The following is an 18,954-nucleotide window of genomic DNA, read 5'->3' as shown; positions in this document are numbered from 1 at the left end:
GGAACAGCAGCAAACTAACAGGGTTAGGGGTCCAAACGGTCAGATAGTAGCAGAACAGCAGCAGAAGTAGGAACAGCAGCAAACTAACAGGGTTAGGGGGGTCCAACGGTCAGATAGTAGGAACAGCAGCAAACTAACAGGGTTGGGGGGGGGGTCAGATAGTAGGAACAGCAGCAAACTAACAGGGTTAGGGGGGGTCCAAACGGTCAGATAGTAGGAACAGCAGCAAACTAACAGGGTTAGGGGGGGTCCAAACGGTCAGATAGTAGGAACAGCAGCAAACTAACAGGGTTAGGGGGTCAAACGGTCAGATAGTAGGAACAGCAGCAAACTAACAGGGTTAGTAGGGGGGGGGGGGTCAAACGGTCAGATAGTAGGAACAGCAGCAAACTAACAGGGTTGGGGGGGGGTCCAAACGGTCAGATAGTAGGAACAGCAGCAAACTAACAGGGTTAGGGGGGGTCCAAACGGTCAGATAGTAGGAACAGCAGCAAACTAACAGGGTGGGGGGGTCAAACGGTCAGACAGGGTTAGGGGGGAACAGCAGCAAACTAACAGGGTTTGGGGGGGGTCCAAGCGGTCAGATAGTAGGAACAGCAGCAAACTAACAGGGTTAGGGGGTCAAGCGGTCAGATAGTAGGAACAGCAGCAAACTAACAGGGTTAGGGGGGTCCAAACGGTCAGATAGTAGGAACAGCAGCAAACTAACAGGGTTAGGGGGGTTCAAAAACGGTCGATAGTAGGAACAGCAGCAAACTAACAGGGTTAGGGGGGTTCAGATAGTAGGAACAGCAGCAAACTAACAGGGTTAGGGGGGGTCAGATAGTAGGAACAGCAGCAAACTAACAGGGTTGGGGGGGCGGTCAGATAGTAGGAACAGCAGCAAACTAACAGGGTTGGGGGGGGTCAGATAGTAGGAACAGCAGCAAACTAACAAGGGGGGGTCAGATAGTAGGAACAGCAGCAAACTAACAGGGTTAGGGGGGTCAGATAGTAGGAACAGCAGCAAACTAACAGGGTTAGGGGGGGGTCAGATAGTAGGAACAGCAGCAAACTAACAGGGTTAGGGGGGGGTCCAAACGGTCAGATAGTAGGAACAGCAGCAAACTAACAGGGTTAGGGGGTCCAAGGTCAGATAGTAGGAACAGCAGCAAACTAACAGGGTTAGGGGGGGGGGCGGTCAGATAGTAGGAACAGCAGCAAACTAACAGGGTTAGGAACAGCAGGGGAGGGGGTCCAAACGGTCAGATAGTAGGAACAGCAGCAAACTAACAGGGTTAGGGGGGGGTCCAAACGGTCAGATAGTAGGAACAGCAGCAAACTAACAGGGTTAGGGGGGGGCGGTCAGATAGTAGGAACAGCAGCAAACTAACAGGGTTAGGGGGGGTTCAAACGGTCAGATAGTAGGAACAGCAGCAAACTAACAGGGTTAGGGGGGGGGGTCCAAACGGTCAGATAGTAGGAACAGCAGCAAACTAACAGGGTTAGGGGGGTCCAAACGGTCAGATAGTAGGAACAGCAGCAAACTAACAGGGTTGGGGGGGTCAGGTCAGATAGTAGGAACAGCAGCAACTAACAGGGTTAGGGGGTCCAAACGGTCAGATAGTAGGAACAGCAGCAAACTAACAGGGTTAGTAGGAACAGCAGCAAACTAACAGGGTTAGGGGTCCAAACGGTCAGATAGTAGGAACAGCAGCAAACTAACAGGGTTGGGGGGGGTCCAAACGGTCAGATAGTAGCAGAACAGCAGCAAACTAACAGGGTTAGGGGGGGTCCAAACGGTCAGATAGTAGGAACAGCAGCAAACTAACAGGGTTAGGGGGTCCAAACGGTCAGATAGTAGGAACAGCAGCAAACTAACAGGGTTAGGGGGTCCAAACGGTCAGATAGTAGGAACAGCAGCAAACTAACAGGGTTAGGGGGGGTCAGATAGTAGGAACAGCAGCAAACTAACAGGGTTGGGGGGTCAAACGGTCAGATAGTAGGAACAGCAGCAAACTAACAGGGTTAGGGGGGGGCGGTCAGATAGTAGGAACAGCAGCAAACTAACAGGGTTAGGGGGGGTCCAAACGGTCAGATAGTAGGAACAGCAGCAAACTAACAGGGTTAGGGGGGGGGTCCAAACGGTCAGATAGTAGGAACAGCAGCAAACTAACAGGGTTGGGGGTCAGATAGTAGGAACAGCAGCAAACTAACAGGGTTGGGGGTCAGATAGTAGGAACAGCAGCAAACTAACAGGGTTAGGGGTCAGATAGTAGGAACAGCAGCAAACTAACAGGGTTGGGGGTCAGATAGTAGGAACAGCAGCAAACTAACAGGGTTAGGGGGTCCAGATAGTAGGAACAGCAGCAAACTAACAGGGTTGGGGGGGGTCAGATAGTAGGAACAGCAGCAAACTAACAGGGTTAGGGGGTCCAAACGGTCAGATAGTAGGAACAGCAGCAAACTAACAGGGTTAGGGGGTCAGATAGTAGGAACAGCAGCAACTAACAGGGTTAGGGGGTCCAAACGGTCAGATAGTAGGAACAGCAGCAAACTAACAGGGTTAGGGGGGTCCAAACGGTCAGATAGTAGGAACAGCAGCAAACTAACAGGGTTAGGGGGGTCCAAGCGGTCAGATAGTAGGAACAGCAGCAAACTAACAGGGTTAGGGGGGGGTCCAAACGGTCAGATAGTAGGAACAGCAGCAAACTAACAGGGTTAGGGGGGTGGTCCAAACGGTCAGATAGTAGGAACAGCAGCAAACTAACAGGGTTAGGGGGGTCAAACGGTCAGATAGTAGGAACAGCAGCAAACTAACAGGGTTAGGGGGGTCCAAACGGTCAGATAGTAGGAACAGCAGCAAACTAACAGGGTTAGGGGGTCCAAACGTCAGATAGTAGGAACAGCAGCAAACTAACAGGGTTAGTCCAAACGGTCAGATAGTAGGAACAGCAGCAAACTAACAGGGTTAGGGGGGTCCAAACGGTCAGATAGTAGGAACAGCAGCAAACTAACAGGGTTAGGGGGGGGGGGGTAGGAACAGCAGCAAACCAAACGGTCAGATAGTAGGAACAGCAGCAAACTAACAGGGTTAGGGGAGGGGGTCCAAACGTCAGATAGTAGGAACAGCAGCAAACTAACAGGGTTAGGGGGGTCAGATAGTAGGAACAGCAGCAAACTAACAGGGTTAGGGGGGGTCAAAGAGATAGTAGGAACAGCAGCAAACTAACAGGGTTAGGGGGTCAGATAGTAGGAACAGCAGCAAACTAACAGGGTTAGGGGGGGGGGGGTCAAACGGTCAGATAGTAGGAACAGCAGCAAACTAACAGGGTTAGGGGGGGGTCCAAGCGGTCAGATAGTAGGAACAGCAGCAAACTAACAGGGTTAGGGGGGTCCAAACGGTCAGATAGTAGGAACAGCAGCAACTAACAGGGTTAGGGGGGTCAGATAGTAGGAACAGCAGCAAACTAACAGGGTTAGGGGGGGGGGTCAGATAGTAGGAACAGCAGCAAACCAACAGGGTTGGGGGGCGAGAGGGGTCAGATAGTAGGAACAGCAGCAAACTAACAGGGTTAGGGGTCAGATAGTAGGAACAGCAGCAAACTAACAGGGTTAGGGGGGATAGTAGGAACAGCAGCAAACTAACAGGGTTAGGGGGGTCCAAACGGTCAGATAGTAGGAACAGCAGCAAACTAACAGGGTTAGGGGGGTCCAAACGGTCAGATAGTAGGAACAGCAGCAAACTAACAGGGTTAAGGGGGTCCAAACGGTCAGATAGTAGGAACAGCAGCAAACTAACAGGGTTAGGGGGGTCCAAACGGTCAGATAGTAGGAACAGCAGCAAACTAACAGGGTTAGGGGGGTCCAAACGGTCAGATAGTAGGAACAGCAGCAAACTAACAGGGTTAGGGGGGGTCAGATAGTAGGAACAGATAGTAGCAGCAAACTAACAGGGTTAGGGGGGTCCAAACGGTCAGATAGTAGGAACAGCAGCAAACTAACAGGGTTAGGGGGTCCAAACGGTCAGATAGTAGGAACAGCAGCAAACTAACAGGGTTAGGGGGGTCCAAACGGTCAGATAGTAGGAACAGCAGCAAACTAACAGGGTTGGGGGGGTCCAAACGGTCAGATAGTAGGAACAGCAGCAAACTAACAGGGTTAGGGGGGGGGTCCAAACGGTCAGATAGTAGGAACAGCAGCAAACTAACAGGGTTGGGGGGGTCCAAACGGTCAGATAGTAGGAACAGCAGCAAACTAACAGGGTTAGGGGGTCCAAACGGTCAGATAGTAGGAACAGCAGCAAACTAACAGGGTTAGGGGGGTCCAAACGGTCAGATAGTAGGAACAGCAGCAAACTAACAGGGTTAGGGGGGTCCAAACGGTCAGATAGTAGGAACAGCAGCAAACTAACAGGGTTAGGGGGGGTCAGGTCAGATAGTAGGAACAGCAGCAAACTAACAGGGTTAGGGGGGTCCAAACGGTCAGATAGTAGGAACAGCAGCAAACTAACAGGGTTAGGGGGGTCCAAACGGTCAGATAGTAGGAACAGCAGCAAACTAACAGGTTTAGGGGGGGGTCCAAACGGTCAGATAGTAGGAACAGCAGCAAACTAACAGGGTTAGGGGAGGGGTCCAAACGGTCAGATAGTAGGAACAGCAGCAAACTAACAGGGTTAGGGGGGTCCAAACGGTCAGATAGTAGGAACAGCAGCAAACTAACAGGGTTGGGGGGTCCAAACGGTCAGATAGTAGGAACAGCAGCAAACTAACAGGGTTAGGGGGGGTCAGATAGTAGGAACAGCAGCAAACTAACAGGGTTAGGGGGGGTCAGATAGTAGGAACAGCAGCAAACTAACAGGGTTGGGGGGGGGGTCAGATAGTTAGGAACAGCAGCAAACTAACAGGGTTGGGGGGTCAGATAGTAGGAACAGCAGCAAACTAACAGGGTTGGGGGGGTCAGATAGTAGGAACAGCAGCAAACTAACAGGGTTAGGGGGTCCAAACGGTCAGATAGTAGGAACAGCAGCAAACTAACAGGGTTAGGGGGGTCCAAACGGTCAGATAGTAGGAACAGCAGCAAACTAACAGGGTTGGGGGGGGTCCAAGGGTCAGATAGTAGGAACAGCAGCAAACTAACAGGGTTAGGGGGGGGGGGGTCCAAACGGTCAGATAGTAGGAACAGCAGCAAACTAACAGGGTTAGGGGGGTCCAAACGGTCAGATAGTAGGAACAGCAGCAAACTAACAGGGTTGGGGGGGGGGGGTCCAAACGGTCAGATAGTAGGAACAGCAGCAAACTAACAGGGTTGGGGGGGGGGTCAGATAGTAGGAACAGCAGCAAACTAACAGGGTTAGGGGGGGGGTCCAAACGGTCAGATAGTAGGAACAGCAGCAAACTAACAGGGTTAGGGGGTCCAAACGGTCAGATAGTAGGAACAGCAGCAAACTAACAGGGTTAGGGGGGGGTCCAAACGGTCAGATAGTAGGAACAGCAGCAAACTAACAGGGTTAGGGGTCAGATAGTAGGAACAGCAGCAAAAACGGTCAGATAGTAGGAACAGCAGCAAACTAACAGGGTTAGGGGGGTCCAAACGGTCAGATAGTAGGAACAGCAGCAAACTAACAGGGTTGGGGGGGGGTCCAAACGGTCAGATAGTAGGAACAGCAGCAAACTAACAGGGTTGGGGGGTCCAAACAGGTCAGATAGTAGGAACAGCAGCAAACTAACAGGGTTGGGGGGGTCCAAACGGTCAGATAGTAGGAACAGCAGCAAACTAACAGGGTTAGGGGGGGTCCAAACGGTCAGATAGTAGGAACAGCAGCAAACTAACAGGGTTAGGGGGGTCCAAACGGTCAGATAGTAGGAACAGCAGCAAACTAACAGGGTTGGGGGGGTCCAAACGGTCAGATAGTAGGAACAGCAGCAAACTAACAGGGTTAGGGGGGTCCAAACGGTCAGATAGTAGGAACAGCAGCAAACTAACAGGGTTGGGGGGGGGTCAGATAGTAGGAACAGCAGCAAACTAACAGGGTTAGGGGGGGGTCAGATAGTAGGAACAGCAGCAAACTAACAGGGTTAGGGGGGTCCAAACGGTCAGATAGTAGGAACAGCAGCAAACTAACAGGGTTAGGGGTCCAAACGGTCAGATCCAGGAACAGCAGCAAACTAACAGGGTTAGGGGGGTCCAAACGGTCAGATAGTAGGAACAGCAGCAAACTAACAGGGTTAGGGGGGGGTCCAAACGGTCAGATAGTAGGAACAGCAGCAAACTAACAGGGTTAGGGGGGGTCCAAACGGTCAGATAGTAGGAACAGCAGCAAACTAACAGGGTTAGGGGGTCCAAACGGTCAGATAGTAGGAACAGCAGCAAACTAACAGGGTTAGGGACGGTCAGATAGTAGGAACAGCAGCAAACTAACAGGGTTAGGGGGGGATAGTAGGAACAGCAGCAAACGGTCAGATAGTAGGAACAGCAGCAAACTAACAGGGTTAGGGGGGTCCAAACGGTCAGATAGTAGGAACAGCAGCAAACTAACAGGGTTGGGGGGGTCAGATAGTAGGAACAGCAGCAAACTAACAGGGTTGGGGGAGGGGGTCCAAAAACAGGGTCAGATAGTCAGGAACAGCAGCAAACTAACAGGGTTAGGGGGGGGTCCAAACGGTCAGATAGTTGTCAAAGAAAGAAGATTCCCATTTTAAAAGTACAGAATAAGAGCATTGTGATCAATGTGTGATACATTAGAGTAACCGATCCCCTTCTAAAAGGGAGACCGAACGGCAGCTTTCCAACGGCAGAAATCTTTACCCTGGCGTTTGGAGAGGGACAGCGGGACCTTGGAAGTGCATTGACAATTTACATTGATTTCCAGTGTCTGTCTCCCCACTACTCTCCTCCCTCTAATGTCCTGCCCCCTTACTCTCCCGCCCTACTCTTTCTTTCTCCCCAACTCCCCCCTCACCTACTCTCTCCCCCTCACCTACTCTCCCCCTCACCTTTACTCCCCCTCCCCTCTCCCCCCCCGTCTCTCCCCCTCTCTGTGTTGTCTGGTCTTGATTTTAAGAGACACACAGGTGCCAGCAGTCAGCCATTAGCCATGCTAGCAGTCAGTCATTAGCCATGCTAGCAATCAGCCATTAGCCATGCTAGCAGTCAGCCATTAGCCATGCCAGCAGTCAGCCATTAGCCATGCCAGCAGTCAGCCATTAGCCATGCCAGCAGTCAGCCATTAGCCATGCCAGCAGTCAGCCATTAGCCATGCCAGCAGTCAGCCATTAGCCATGCCAGCAGTCAGCCATTAGCCATGCCAGCAGTCAGCCATTAGCCATGCCAGCCATTAGCCATGCTAGCAGTCAGCCATTAGCCATGCTAGCAGTCAGCCATTAGCCATGCTTGCAGTCAGCCATTAGCCATGCTAGCAGTCAGCCATTAGCCATGCTAGCAGTCAGCCATTAGCCATGCTAGCAGTCAGCCATTAGCCATGCTAGCAGTCAGCCATTAGCCATGCTAGCAGTCAGCCATTAGCCATGCTAGCAGTCAGTCATTAGCCATGCTAGCAGACAGACTACCATATTCCACTCCAGAAGTCAGCCATTAGCCATGCTAGCAGACAGCCATTAGCCATGCTAGCAGATAGCCATTAGCAGTGCTAGCAGTCAGTCATTAGCCATGCTAGCAGTCAGTCATTAGCCATGCTAGCAGTCAGTCCTTAGCCATGCTAGCAGTCAGCCATTAGCCATGCTAGCAGTCAGCCATTAGCCATGCTAGCAGTCAGCCATTAGCCATGCTAGCAGTCAGTCATTAGCCATGCTAGCAGTCAGTCATTAGCCATGCTAGCAGTCAGCCATTAGCCATGCTAGCAGTCAGCCATTAGCCATGCTAGCAGTCAGCCATTAGCCATGCCAGCAGTCAGCCATTAGCCATGCCAGCAGTCAGCCATTAGCCATGCCAGCAGTCAGTCATTAGCCATGCTAGCAGTCAGTCATTAGCCATGCCAGCAGTCAGTCATTAGCCATGCTAGCAGTCAGCCATTAGCCATGCCAGCAGTCAGCCATTAGCCATGCTAGCAGTCAGCCATTAGCCATGCCAGCAGTCAGCCATTAGCCATGCCAGCAGTCAGCCATTAGCCATGCCAGCAGTCAGTCATTAGCCATGCTAGCAGTCAGTCATTAGCCATGCTAGCAGTCAGTCATTAGCCATGCCAGCAGTCAGTCATTAGCCATGCTAGCAGTCAGTCATTAGCCATGCTAGCAGTCAGTCATTAGCCATGCCAGCAGTCAGTCATTAGCCATGCTAGCAGTCAGTCATTAGCCATGCTAGCAGTCAGTCATTAGCCATGCCAGCAGTCAGTCATTAGCCATGCTAGCAGTCAGTCATTAGCCATGCTAGCAGTCAGTCATTAGCCATGCTCGTGCCAACGTACTGACAGTTGGTGGCAGCAGTAGAAACTGTTATTTGTTAACAGTGGCGCCATGTGACATGAAAAGGAAGGATGACAACAGATACACTCCGTCTACATGACAGAGCGTCCATTGTATTCCTCGACCCTGAACGATACAGCACGATTCAAAATTAACACGTTTTATTTAATTCTAAAAATAAAAAAAATAAGTAATAACATTCATCTGACAGTTATTTTCTCTGGAATGATTGTCTGGTTCTTAAATGCAACTCAAGGTGAAATCTGAAAAGGGTTAAGCATTGCTTTACTTTTCAATGCACTCGAAGCTGCTAAGAATGAAGGCTGCTGTTGTAATAACCTGGAAAAGAGACCGGGGGGGGACAGACAGAAACTCAAATTATAAACTCCGGTATTGTATAAATATAACTAAATCGCGACGAACTACACTACTGATACGTTACCACACCAGCAGTAAGCCTTGTGAAAGGGGAGAAAGAGCAACATTGTTCAACTCATTAGGAAACTAAAAAGAAAAGAAACCCGAAACAAGAGTCCAATTAAACCCTCCTTCAATTAGGAGACACTTAAACAGGAAGTAATAATTCCACTCCTTTATTCTCTCATCTAGTAATAACAAATACATGACAGGCTTTATCAGCAGAGGGAGCATGCCCTCATCCTTATTAGAGAGGGGAGGGAGGGGGGAGGGGGAGGGAGGGAGGGAGGGAGGGAGGGAGGGAGGGAGGGAGGGAGGGAGGGAGGGAGGGAGGGAGGCAGGGAGGGAGGGAGGGATGTAATTAAAGAGACGGCGCTACAAAAAAGAAAGAAAGAGGGAGAGTTTCTCCTCTCTAATGAGAGTTTATTACCCAGCATTCCCAAATAATGTAAAACGGAAACGAGCCCGTTTAGCCGGCGCTGTCACGCTCATTAGCAGCTGAGCAAAGACAAGTTAACGGACGAGACAACAATAACATCATCTGAACCCGATTTATAACAGCTCACATATTCTAATGAAAAAGGGGGGGAGAAGAATGCTAGCATGTTTAGAAAGCCAGCATGTGGTTGGGGATCACTGTGTTGGCCTAGTTAGTGAGAATGTGGCGGCTGTGGCTACGGCGCTAATGCTAATTCCTTTTGTAATATGCAGATGATATGCAGATCGCTCTCTTTCCTATTCTCAGCAGACATGTTGGGTCATTCGGGCACTTCCAGTCACGTCAGAAACGAAGAGAGCGAGCAAGAGAGGGAGAGAGGGAGAGAGGGAGAGAGAGAGGGAGAGAGAGGGAGAGAGAGAGAGAGAGGAGAGAGAGAGAGAGAGAGAGGGAGAGAGAGAGAGAGAGAGAGAGGGAGAGCGAGAGAGGGAGAGCGAGAGAGGGAGAGCGGGAGAGCGAGAGCGAGAGCGGGAGAGAGAATAAAGTCAAATGATTTGCCGTTAAATACGTTACATTAAAGATTCAGAAGTCTAATTAAGAGACAACAGCCTATAACACGGGTTAGTGAACACAGACCTTCATTTCTACCACTAATAGCTTCAAAAGGAAAGAAAGAACCAAGGAAATGAACACAGAACATCTCAATATAGTACTGGGAGGCATTGTGTGTGTGTGTGTGTGTGTGTGTGTGTGTGTGTGTGTGTGTGTGTGTGTGTGTGGTGTGTGTGTCTGTGTGTGTGTGTGTCGAGATACACTCGTCTCTCTAAACTTTCGGCAATTAAAAGCGAATATGAAGTGATTGTAAAGAGACGTATCTTATCTCCCTCTCTGAATGGGTAAGTGGGTAAAAGGGATGAAAGAAAATGATAATTATATATATAATATGGTTTGGTATAAAAATGAGAATGTGAGAGAGTTTGTTTAGTTTAAATATGGGGAATGTAGTGGTGTCTTCATCACAGCAATACTACAACGATTGAGAAGAGCAGGAGGTACTTGAATATGTTCAAATGAAGATTCTTTCAAAACGCCCAACAAGGGGGGCCTCTCGAGTGGTGCAGTGGTCTAAGGCAGTGCTAGCTGCCTCGCAGTGCTAGCTGCATCGCAGTGCTAGCTGCCTCGCAGTGCTAGCTGCCTCGCAGTGTTAGCTGCCTCGCAGTGTTAGCTGCCTCGCAGTGTTAGCTGCATCGCAGTGCTAGCTGCCTCGCAGTGCTAGCTGCCTCGCAGTGTTAGCCGCATCGCAGTGCTAGCTGTGCCACTAGAGATTCTGGGTTCTCGGGAGACCCATGGGGGCAGCGCACAATTGGTCCAGCGTCGTCCGGGTTAGAGGAGGGTTTGTCCGGCAGGGATGTCCTTGTCCCATCGCGCTCCTAGCGACTCCTGTGGCGGGCGGAGCGCAGTGCACGCTCACCAGGTGTACGGTGTTTCCTCCGACACATTGGTGCGGCTGGCTTCCGGGTTAAGTGGGCATTGTGTCAAGAAGCAGTTGCGGTTTGGTTGGGTTGCGTTTCGGAGGACGCACGGCTCTCGACCTTTGCCCCTCCCGAGTCCGTACGGGAGTCGCAGCGATGAGACAAGACTGTAACTACCAATTGGAAACCACGAAATTGAGGAGAAAAAAAGGGGTAAAAGTTTGTTTTTTTAATTCATAAAAAGTATTAATCTACTTCAGTTCAGTGAAGATTCTAAAACGCTTTAACATTCTATACAACGCACGCTTTAACATCACGTCCTATCACAACGCACGCTTTAACATCACGTCCTATCACAACGCACGCTTTAACATCACGTCCTATCACAACGCACGCTTTAACATCACGTCCTCCTATCACAACGCACGCTTTAACATCACGTCCTATCACAACGCACGCTTTAACATCACGTCCTATCACAACGCACGCTTTAACATCACGTCCTATCACAACGCACGCTTTAACATCACGTCCTATCACAACGCACGCTTTAACATCACGTCCTATCACAACGCACGCTTTAACATCACGCCCTATCACAACGCACGCTTTAACATCACGCCCTACAACGCACGCTTTAACAACGTCCTATCACAACGCACGCTTTAACATCACGTCCTATCACAACGCACGCTTTAACATCACGTCCTAACAACGTCCTATCACAACGCACGCTTTAACATCACGCCCTTGTCCTATCACAACGCACGCTTTAACATCTCATCCTTTAACATCTTGTCCTATCACAACGCACGCTTTAACATCATCGTCCTATCACAACGCACGCTTTAACATCACGTCCTATCACAACGCACGCTTTAACATCACGTCCTATCACAACGCACGCTTTAACATCACGTCCTACGCACGCTAACATCCTAACAAACGCACGCTTTAACATCATCCTATCACAACGCACGCTTTAACATCACTCCTATAACATAACATCACGTCCTATCACAACGCACGCTTTAACATCTCGTCCTATCACAACGCACGCCTAACATCACATCACGCACGCTTTAACATCACGTCCTATCACAACGCACGCTTTAACATCTTGTCCTATCACAACGCACGCTTTAACATCTTGTCCTATCACAACGCACGCTTTAACATCGTCCTATCACAACGCACGCTTTAACATCACGTCCTCACAACGCACGCTTTAACATCACGTCCTATCACAACGCACGCTTTAACATCTCGTCCTATCACAACGCACGCTTTAACATCACGTCCTATCACAACGCACGCTTTAACATCACGTCCTATCACAACGCACGCTTTAACATCTCGTCCTATCACAACGCACGCTTTAACATCTCGTCCTATCACAACGCACGCTTTAACATCTCGTCCTATCACAACGCAAGCTTTAACATCACGTCCTATCACAACACACGCTTTAACATCACGTCCTATCACAACGCACGCTTTAACATCACGTCCTATCACAACACACGCTTTAACATCTTGTCCTATCACAACGCACGCTTTAACATCTTGTCCCATCACAACACACGCTTTAACATCACGTCCTATCACAACGCACGCTTTAACATCTTGTCCTATCACAACGCACGCTATAACATCACGTCCTATCACAACGCACGCTTTAACATCTTGTCCTATCACAACGCACGCTTTAACATCTCGTCCTATCACAACGCACGCTTTAAGATCACGTCCTATCACAACGCACGCTTTAACATCTTGTCCTATCACAACGCACGCTTTAACATCTTGATATAACAAATCATTTTTCAAATCCATCGTTCACATAAAGGAGGACTAAAATGAGCGTGGTCATTGGTTGCCCAATCTAAAGGCTAGGTCTTAGTTTCCCTCCCCTCGATGTTCACGAGCCCGCAGCCTTAACCCGTTTCCTCATGTCCTGTCCGTACTGCTCTCATCCTCTTCACCACCAGGTTAACATTCCCTCAGGCACAAAATGGCCCCCAACTCAGAGCCATATCCTCCAGTTGCTAGGTCTTAGTTTCCTCGTCACCACCAGGTTAACATTCCCTCAGGCACAAAATGGCCCCCAACTCAGAGCCATTGTGGATTCCGGAATCCTCCAGTTGCCACCCGCCTTCGCGTTGACACGCTACATCCCCATTACGGACACAATAACATGGGTAACACAGACCGAGAGAGCGCAGAGGAGCTATTCACCGACACACACACAGCCCCAGTCAACTCCAGAACCCATCATCTCCGGGGAGAGAGGACGGAAAGAGAAGGTCCACTTTCAGCCAGCCAAGATCCACCTCCCAAACGGCCCCGTGTTCCCTACATAGTGCACTACGTTTGACCAGAGCCCAATGGGGCCCTAACGCTGCACTATATAGGGGAATAGGGTGCCATTTGGGATCCAGGCCAGATCCAGACAGTAAATGCCACTTAATAAAAGGCAATGATTTTATCCCCCCCACAACCCCCCCACTCCCGTATCTCCTTAAGTATCCAGCACTTCAGCCACACTCACCATCAATCATCGTCCAACAGCCATAAGTGGCATCCATTTCCTGCTATTACCAGACAGCAGGGAGAGCTCTGTGTGTGTTCGTTCACGCGTGAACGTGTGTGTGTGTGTGTGTGTGTGTGTGTGTGGTGTGTGTCTGCGTGTGTGGTGTGTGTGTGGTGTGTGTGTGGTATGTGGTGTGTGTGTGTGTGTGTGTGTGTGTGTGGTGTGTGTCTGCGTGTGTGGTGTGTGGTGTGTGTCTGCGTGTGTGGTATGTGGTGTGTGTCTGCGTGTGCGTGTGTGTGTGTGTGTGTTCGTTCACGTGTGTGTGTGTGTCTGCGTGTGTGGTGTGTGTGTGGTATGTGGTGTGTGTGTGTTGAGTCACCTAACATCATCGTACTATTACTAGAGGTCCCTGGAGTCTCCGAGAGTTTCACGGAGGAAGAGCAAAAGGTGAATCTATTGCCATTGTCCCAGGGTTAAGTCTGTCAGTCCTGCAGCCTCTTCGTGACGGATGGACACAACGCGTCAAGGAGGGACAGCAGGACAGACATACTGTCTCCACAGGACAGACGTACCGTCTCCACAGGACAGACGTACCGTCTCCACAGGACAGACGACGTACCGTCTCCACAGGACAGACGACGTACCGTCTCCACAGGACAGACGTACCGTCTCCACAGGACAGACGTACCGTCTCAACAGGACAGACGTACCGTCTCAACAGGACAGACGTACCGTCTCCACAGGACAGACGTACCGTCTCCACAGGACAGACGTACCGTCTCCACAGGACAGACGTACCGTCTCCACAGGACAGACGTACCGTCTCCACAGGACAGGATGGTCTCCACAGGACAGACGTACCGTCTCCACAGGACAGACGTACGTACCGTCTCCACAGGACAGACGATGGTCTCCACAGGACAGGAGGTCTCCACAGGACAGACATACCGTCTCAACAGGACAGGATGCCGTCTCCACAGGACAGACGTACCGTCTCCACAGGACAGACGTACCGTCTCCACAGGACAGACGTACCGTCTCCACAGGACAGACGTACTGTCTCCACAGGACAGACGTACTGTCTTCGTGACGGATGGACACAACACGTCCAGGAGGTCGCTGTGAGAATCATCTCCATACTACACGAGACAAGAAAGCCTCATTAAGAAAACAGACTAGCAGCTTGATAAACCCCATAGCAGCGTATTTTCATCCTGGCACCCTGTGTTCATAAATCAGCATGTTGATTATGGCCCATTCCCCCCGTGATACACTAATTAACGACAGGGATCAGGACCACATTAAATTACAGCCAACACTAACGGCTGGTTAACGCAGGGGATTGTGACAGATCTGTGACAGTCTGAGAGTGTGTGTGTGTGTGTCTGTGTGTGTGTCTGTGTGTGTGTCTGTGTGTGTCTGTGTGTGTGTGTGTCTGTGTGTGTCTGTGTCTGTGTGTGTGTGTGTGTGTGTGTGTGTGTGTGTGTGTGTGTCTGTGTGTGTGTGTCTGTGTCTGTGTGTGTGTGTGTCTGTCTGATGTGTGTGTGTGTGTGTGTCTGTGTGTGTGTGTGTGTGTCTGTGTGTGTGTGGTGTGTGTGTGTGTGTGTGTCTGCGTGTGTGTGTGTGTGTGTCAAAGTTTTACCAACAGGCGCTACATCAAATAATAACCACGTCTGTCATCGCAGCTAAAAAAACAACAAACAGGAAAAGGAGAAGTCAGGCATGAAAAGCGTGACGCTACAGGGGTCGTCTATGGTGGTGTTTACAGTACGCAAACACTACCCTCTCAACACACACTGTTCTGTTACCCACTCGGAACGTTCCCACCAACACCTTCAGGAAGTCACATGGTTCAGAGTAGGAAATGGAGAACTTTGTCAAGCGCCAATCAACAAAATAAAAAGTCCACAAACTACTGGGTCAGTGGAACCGACATCACATGACAACCAGCAGCCGTATTACCTCTGTATCACGGGTGGGAAAGTGGAGTTGAAGTGAAAGCAGGTATCGTTTGATGTAGTAGGTGTTTTACAGTAGTTGGTGGTTTAGAACGATGTGCTGTTGAATTGTGTTTTACAGTAGTTGGTGGTTTAGAACGATGTGCTGTTGAATTGTGTTTTACAGTAGTTGGTTTAGAACGATGTGCTGTTGAATTGTGTTTTACAGTAGTTGGTTTAGAACGATGTGCTGTTGAATTGTGTTTTACAGTAGTTGGTGGTTTAGAACGATGTGCTGTTGAATTGTGTTTTACAGTAGTTGGTGGTTTAGAACGATGTGCTGTCGAATTGTGTTTTACAGTAGTTGGTGGTTTAGAACAATGTGCTGTCGAATTGTGTTTTACAGTAGTTGGTGGTTTAGAACGATGTGCTGTTGAATTGTGTTTTACAGTAGTTGGTGGTTTAGAACGATGTGCTGTTGAATTGTGTTTTACAGTAGTTGGTGGTTTAGAACGATGTGCTGTTGAATTGTGTTTTACAGTAGTAGTTGGTTTAGAACGATGTGCTGTTGAATTGTGTTTTACAGTAGTTGGTTTAGAACGATGTGCTGTTGAATTGTGTTTTACAGTAGTTGGTGGTTTAGAACGATGTGCTGTTGAATTGTGTTTTACAGTAGTAGTTGGTTTAGAACGATGTGCTGTTGAATTGTGTTTTACAGTAGTTGGTGGTTTAGAACGATGTGCTGTTGAATTGTGTTTTACAGTAGTTGGTGGTTTAGAACGATGTGCTGTCGAATTGTGTTTTACAGTAGTTGGTGGTTTAGAACAATGTACTGTTGAATTGTGTTTTACAGTAGTTGGTGGTTTAGAACGATGTACTGTTCTACTGTGTATAAGGTGTACGGAAACAGAGTAACATACTGTTAGATGGGGTGTATAAGGTGTACGGAAACAGAGTAACATACTGTTAGATGGGGTGTATAAGGTGTACAGAAACAGAGTAACATACTGTTAGATGGGGTGTATAAGGTGTACGGAAACAGAGTAACATACTGTTAGATGGGGTGTATAAGGTGTATGGAAACATAGTAACATACTGTTAGATGGGGTGTATAAGGTGTACGGAAACAGAGTAACATACTGTTAGATGGGGTGTATAAGGTGGACAGAAACAGAGTAACATACTGTTAGATGGGGTGTATAAGGTGTATGGAAACATAGTAACATACTGTTAGATGGGGTGTATAAGGTGTACGGAAACAGAGTAACATACTGTTAGATGGGGTGTATAAGGTGTACGGAAACAGAGTAACATACTGTTAGATGGGGTGTATAAGGTGTATGGAAACAGAGTAACATACTGTTAGATGGGGTGTATAAGGTGTATGGAAACAGAGTAACATACTGTTGGATGGGGTGTATAAGGTGTATGGAAACATACTGTTGGATGGGGTGTATAAGGTGTATGGAAACAGAATAACATACTGTTAGATGGGGTGTATGGAAACAGAGTAACATACTGTTAGTCGGGGTGTATAAGGTGTATTGAAACAGTAACATACTGTTATACACCCAATCTAAGGTGTATGGAAACAGAATAACATACTGTTGGATGCGCTGTATGGGCAGTGGGAGGAGGTCCTCTAGTTTACAGTTGAGGAACTCTGGTCTGGACTCCTGGAGCTTCTTAAACCTTCTAAAGGCTTTGTTCTTCTTGACCTGGAGCTGAGGACAGAGAACAGACACCATTTAGTATCACCCTGAGGTCCTCCACTAAACAGAGAACAGACACCACTAATATCACCCTGAGGTCCTCCACTAGACAGAGAACAGACACCACTAATATCACCCTGAGGTCCTCCACTATAGACAGAGAACAGACACCACTAATATCACCCTGAGGTCCTCCACTAAACAGAGAACAGACACCACTAATATCACCCTGAGGTCCTCCACTAAACAGAGAACAGACACCACTAATATCACCCTGAGGTCCTCCACTAGACAGAGAACAGACACCACTAATATCACCCTGAGGTCCTCCACTAAACTGAGAACAGACACCACTAATATCACCCTGAGGTCCTCCACTAAAACAGAGAACAGACACCACTAATATCACCCTGAGGTCCTCCACTAAACAGAGAACAGACACCATTAATATCACCCTGAGGTCCTCCACTAGACAGAGAACAGACACCACTAATATCACCCTGAGGTCCTCCACTAAACAGGAGACTGAAGAGTTGGACAGAGAACAGACACCACTAATATCACCCTGAGGTCCTCCACTAGACAGAGAACAGACACCACTAATATCACCCTGAGTCCTCCACTAAACAGAGGAGACCGAAGTGTTGGACAGAGAACTTCTCAGCCACTCGACAGAACTGTCGGTCTGTCCGCGAGGCCGCCTGTCTGTCTGTCCGCGAGGCCGCCTGTCTGTCTGTCCGCGAGGCCGCCTGTCTGTCTGTCCGCGAGGCCGCCTGTCTGTCTGTCCGCGAGGCCGCCTGTCTGTCTGTCCGCGAGGCCGCCTGTCTGTCTGTCCGCGAGGCCGCCTGTCTGTCTGTCCGCGAGGCCGCCTGTCTGTCTGAGAACGAGGCCGCCTGTCTGTCTGTCTGTCCGCGAGGGCCTGTCTGTCTGAGAACAGGCCGCCTGTCTGTCCGCGAGGCCGCCTGTCTGTCCGCGAGGCCGCCTGTCTGTCCGCGAGGCCGCCTGTCTGTCAGCGAGGCCGCCTGTCTGTCCGCGAGGTCCGCCTGTCTAAACAGCGAGGCCGCCTGTCTGTCACCCCGAGGCCGCCTGTCTGTCCGAACAGGCCGCCTGTCTGTCCGCGAGCCGTCCTGTCTGTCCGCGAGGCCGCCTGTCTGTCCCCGAGGCCGCCTGTCAGTCTGTCTGACACCACTGTCTATCGCGAGGCCGCCTGTCTGTCTGTCTGTCCGCGAGGCCGCCTGTCTGTCTGTCCCGCGAGGCCGCCTCCTGTCTGTCTGTCCGCGAGGCCGCCTGTCTGTCTGTCTGTCCGCGAGGCCGCCTGTCTGTCTGTCTGTCCGCGAGGCCGCCTGTCTGTCTGTCTGTCCGCGAGGCCGCCTGTCTGTCTGTCCGCGAGGCCGCCTGTCTGTCTGTCCGAGAGGCCGCCTGTCTGTCTGTCCGCGAGGCCGCCTGTCTGTCTGTCCGCGAGGCCGCCTGTCTGTCTGTCCGCGAGGCCGCCTGTCTGTCTGTCCGCGAGGCCGCCTGTCTGTCTGTCCGCGAGGCCGCCTGTCTGTCTGTCCGCGCAAAGGCCGCCTGTCTGTCTGTCCGCGAGGCCGCCTGTCTGTCTGTCCGCGAGGCCGCCTGTCTGTCTGTCCGCGAGGCCGCCTGTCTGTCTGTCCGCGAGGCCGCCTGTCTGTCTGTCCGCGAGGCCGCCTGTCTGTCTGTCCGCGAGGCCGCCTGTCTGTCTGTCCGCGAGGCCGCCTGTCTGTCTGTCCGCGAGGCCGCCTGTCTGTCTGTCCGCGAGGCCGCCTGTCTGTCTGTCCGCGAGGCCGCCTGTCTGTCTGTCCGCGAGGCCGCCTGTCTGTCTGTCCGCGAGGCCGCCTGTCTGTCTGTCCGCGAGGCCGCCTGTCTGTCTGTCCGCGAGGCCGCCTGTCTGTCTGTCTGGTCTGAGGCCGCCTGTCTGTCTGTCCGCGAGGCCGCCTGTCTGTCTGTCCGCGAGGCCGCCTGTCTGTCTGTCCGCGAGGCCGCCTGGTCTGTCCGCGAGGCCGTCTGGTCTGTCCGCGAGGCCGCCTGGT

General features: G+C 50.5%; 1 protein-coding gene across 1 annotated transcript in view; it reads right to left on the bottom strand.

Annotated features, from left to right (window-relative positions):
* Positions 1 to 18,954, bottom strand: part of LOC135571145 (rho guanine nucleotide exchange factor 39-like) — a 62,349-nt gene that overhangs the window by 15,531 nt on the left and 27,864 nt on the right. Inside the window, exon 5 of the mRNA XM_065016939.1 lies at positions 16,756 to 16,918. Coding sequence (XP_064873011.1) covers positions 16,756 to 16,918 — 163 coding nt within the window. The remainder of the gene's footprint in view (positions 1 to 16,755; positions 16,919 to 18,954) is intronic.

The sequence above is a fragment of the Oncorhynchus nerka genome, unplaced genomic scaffold (assembly GCF_034236695.1).
Source record: "Oncorhynchus nerka isolate Pitt River unplaced genomic scaffold, Oner_Uvic_2.0 unplaced_scaffold_731, whole genome shotgun sequence".
Taxonomy (NCBI): domain Eukaryota; kingdom Metazoa; phylum Chordata; class Actinopteri; order Salmoniformes; family Salmonidae; genus Oncorhynchus; species Oncorhynchus nerka.
Note: the sequence above shows the minus strand (reverse complement) of the source record. Positions and strands in the feature narration are given on the sequence as shown.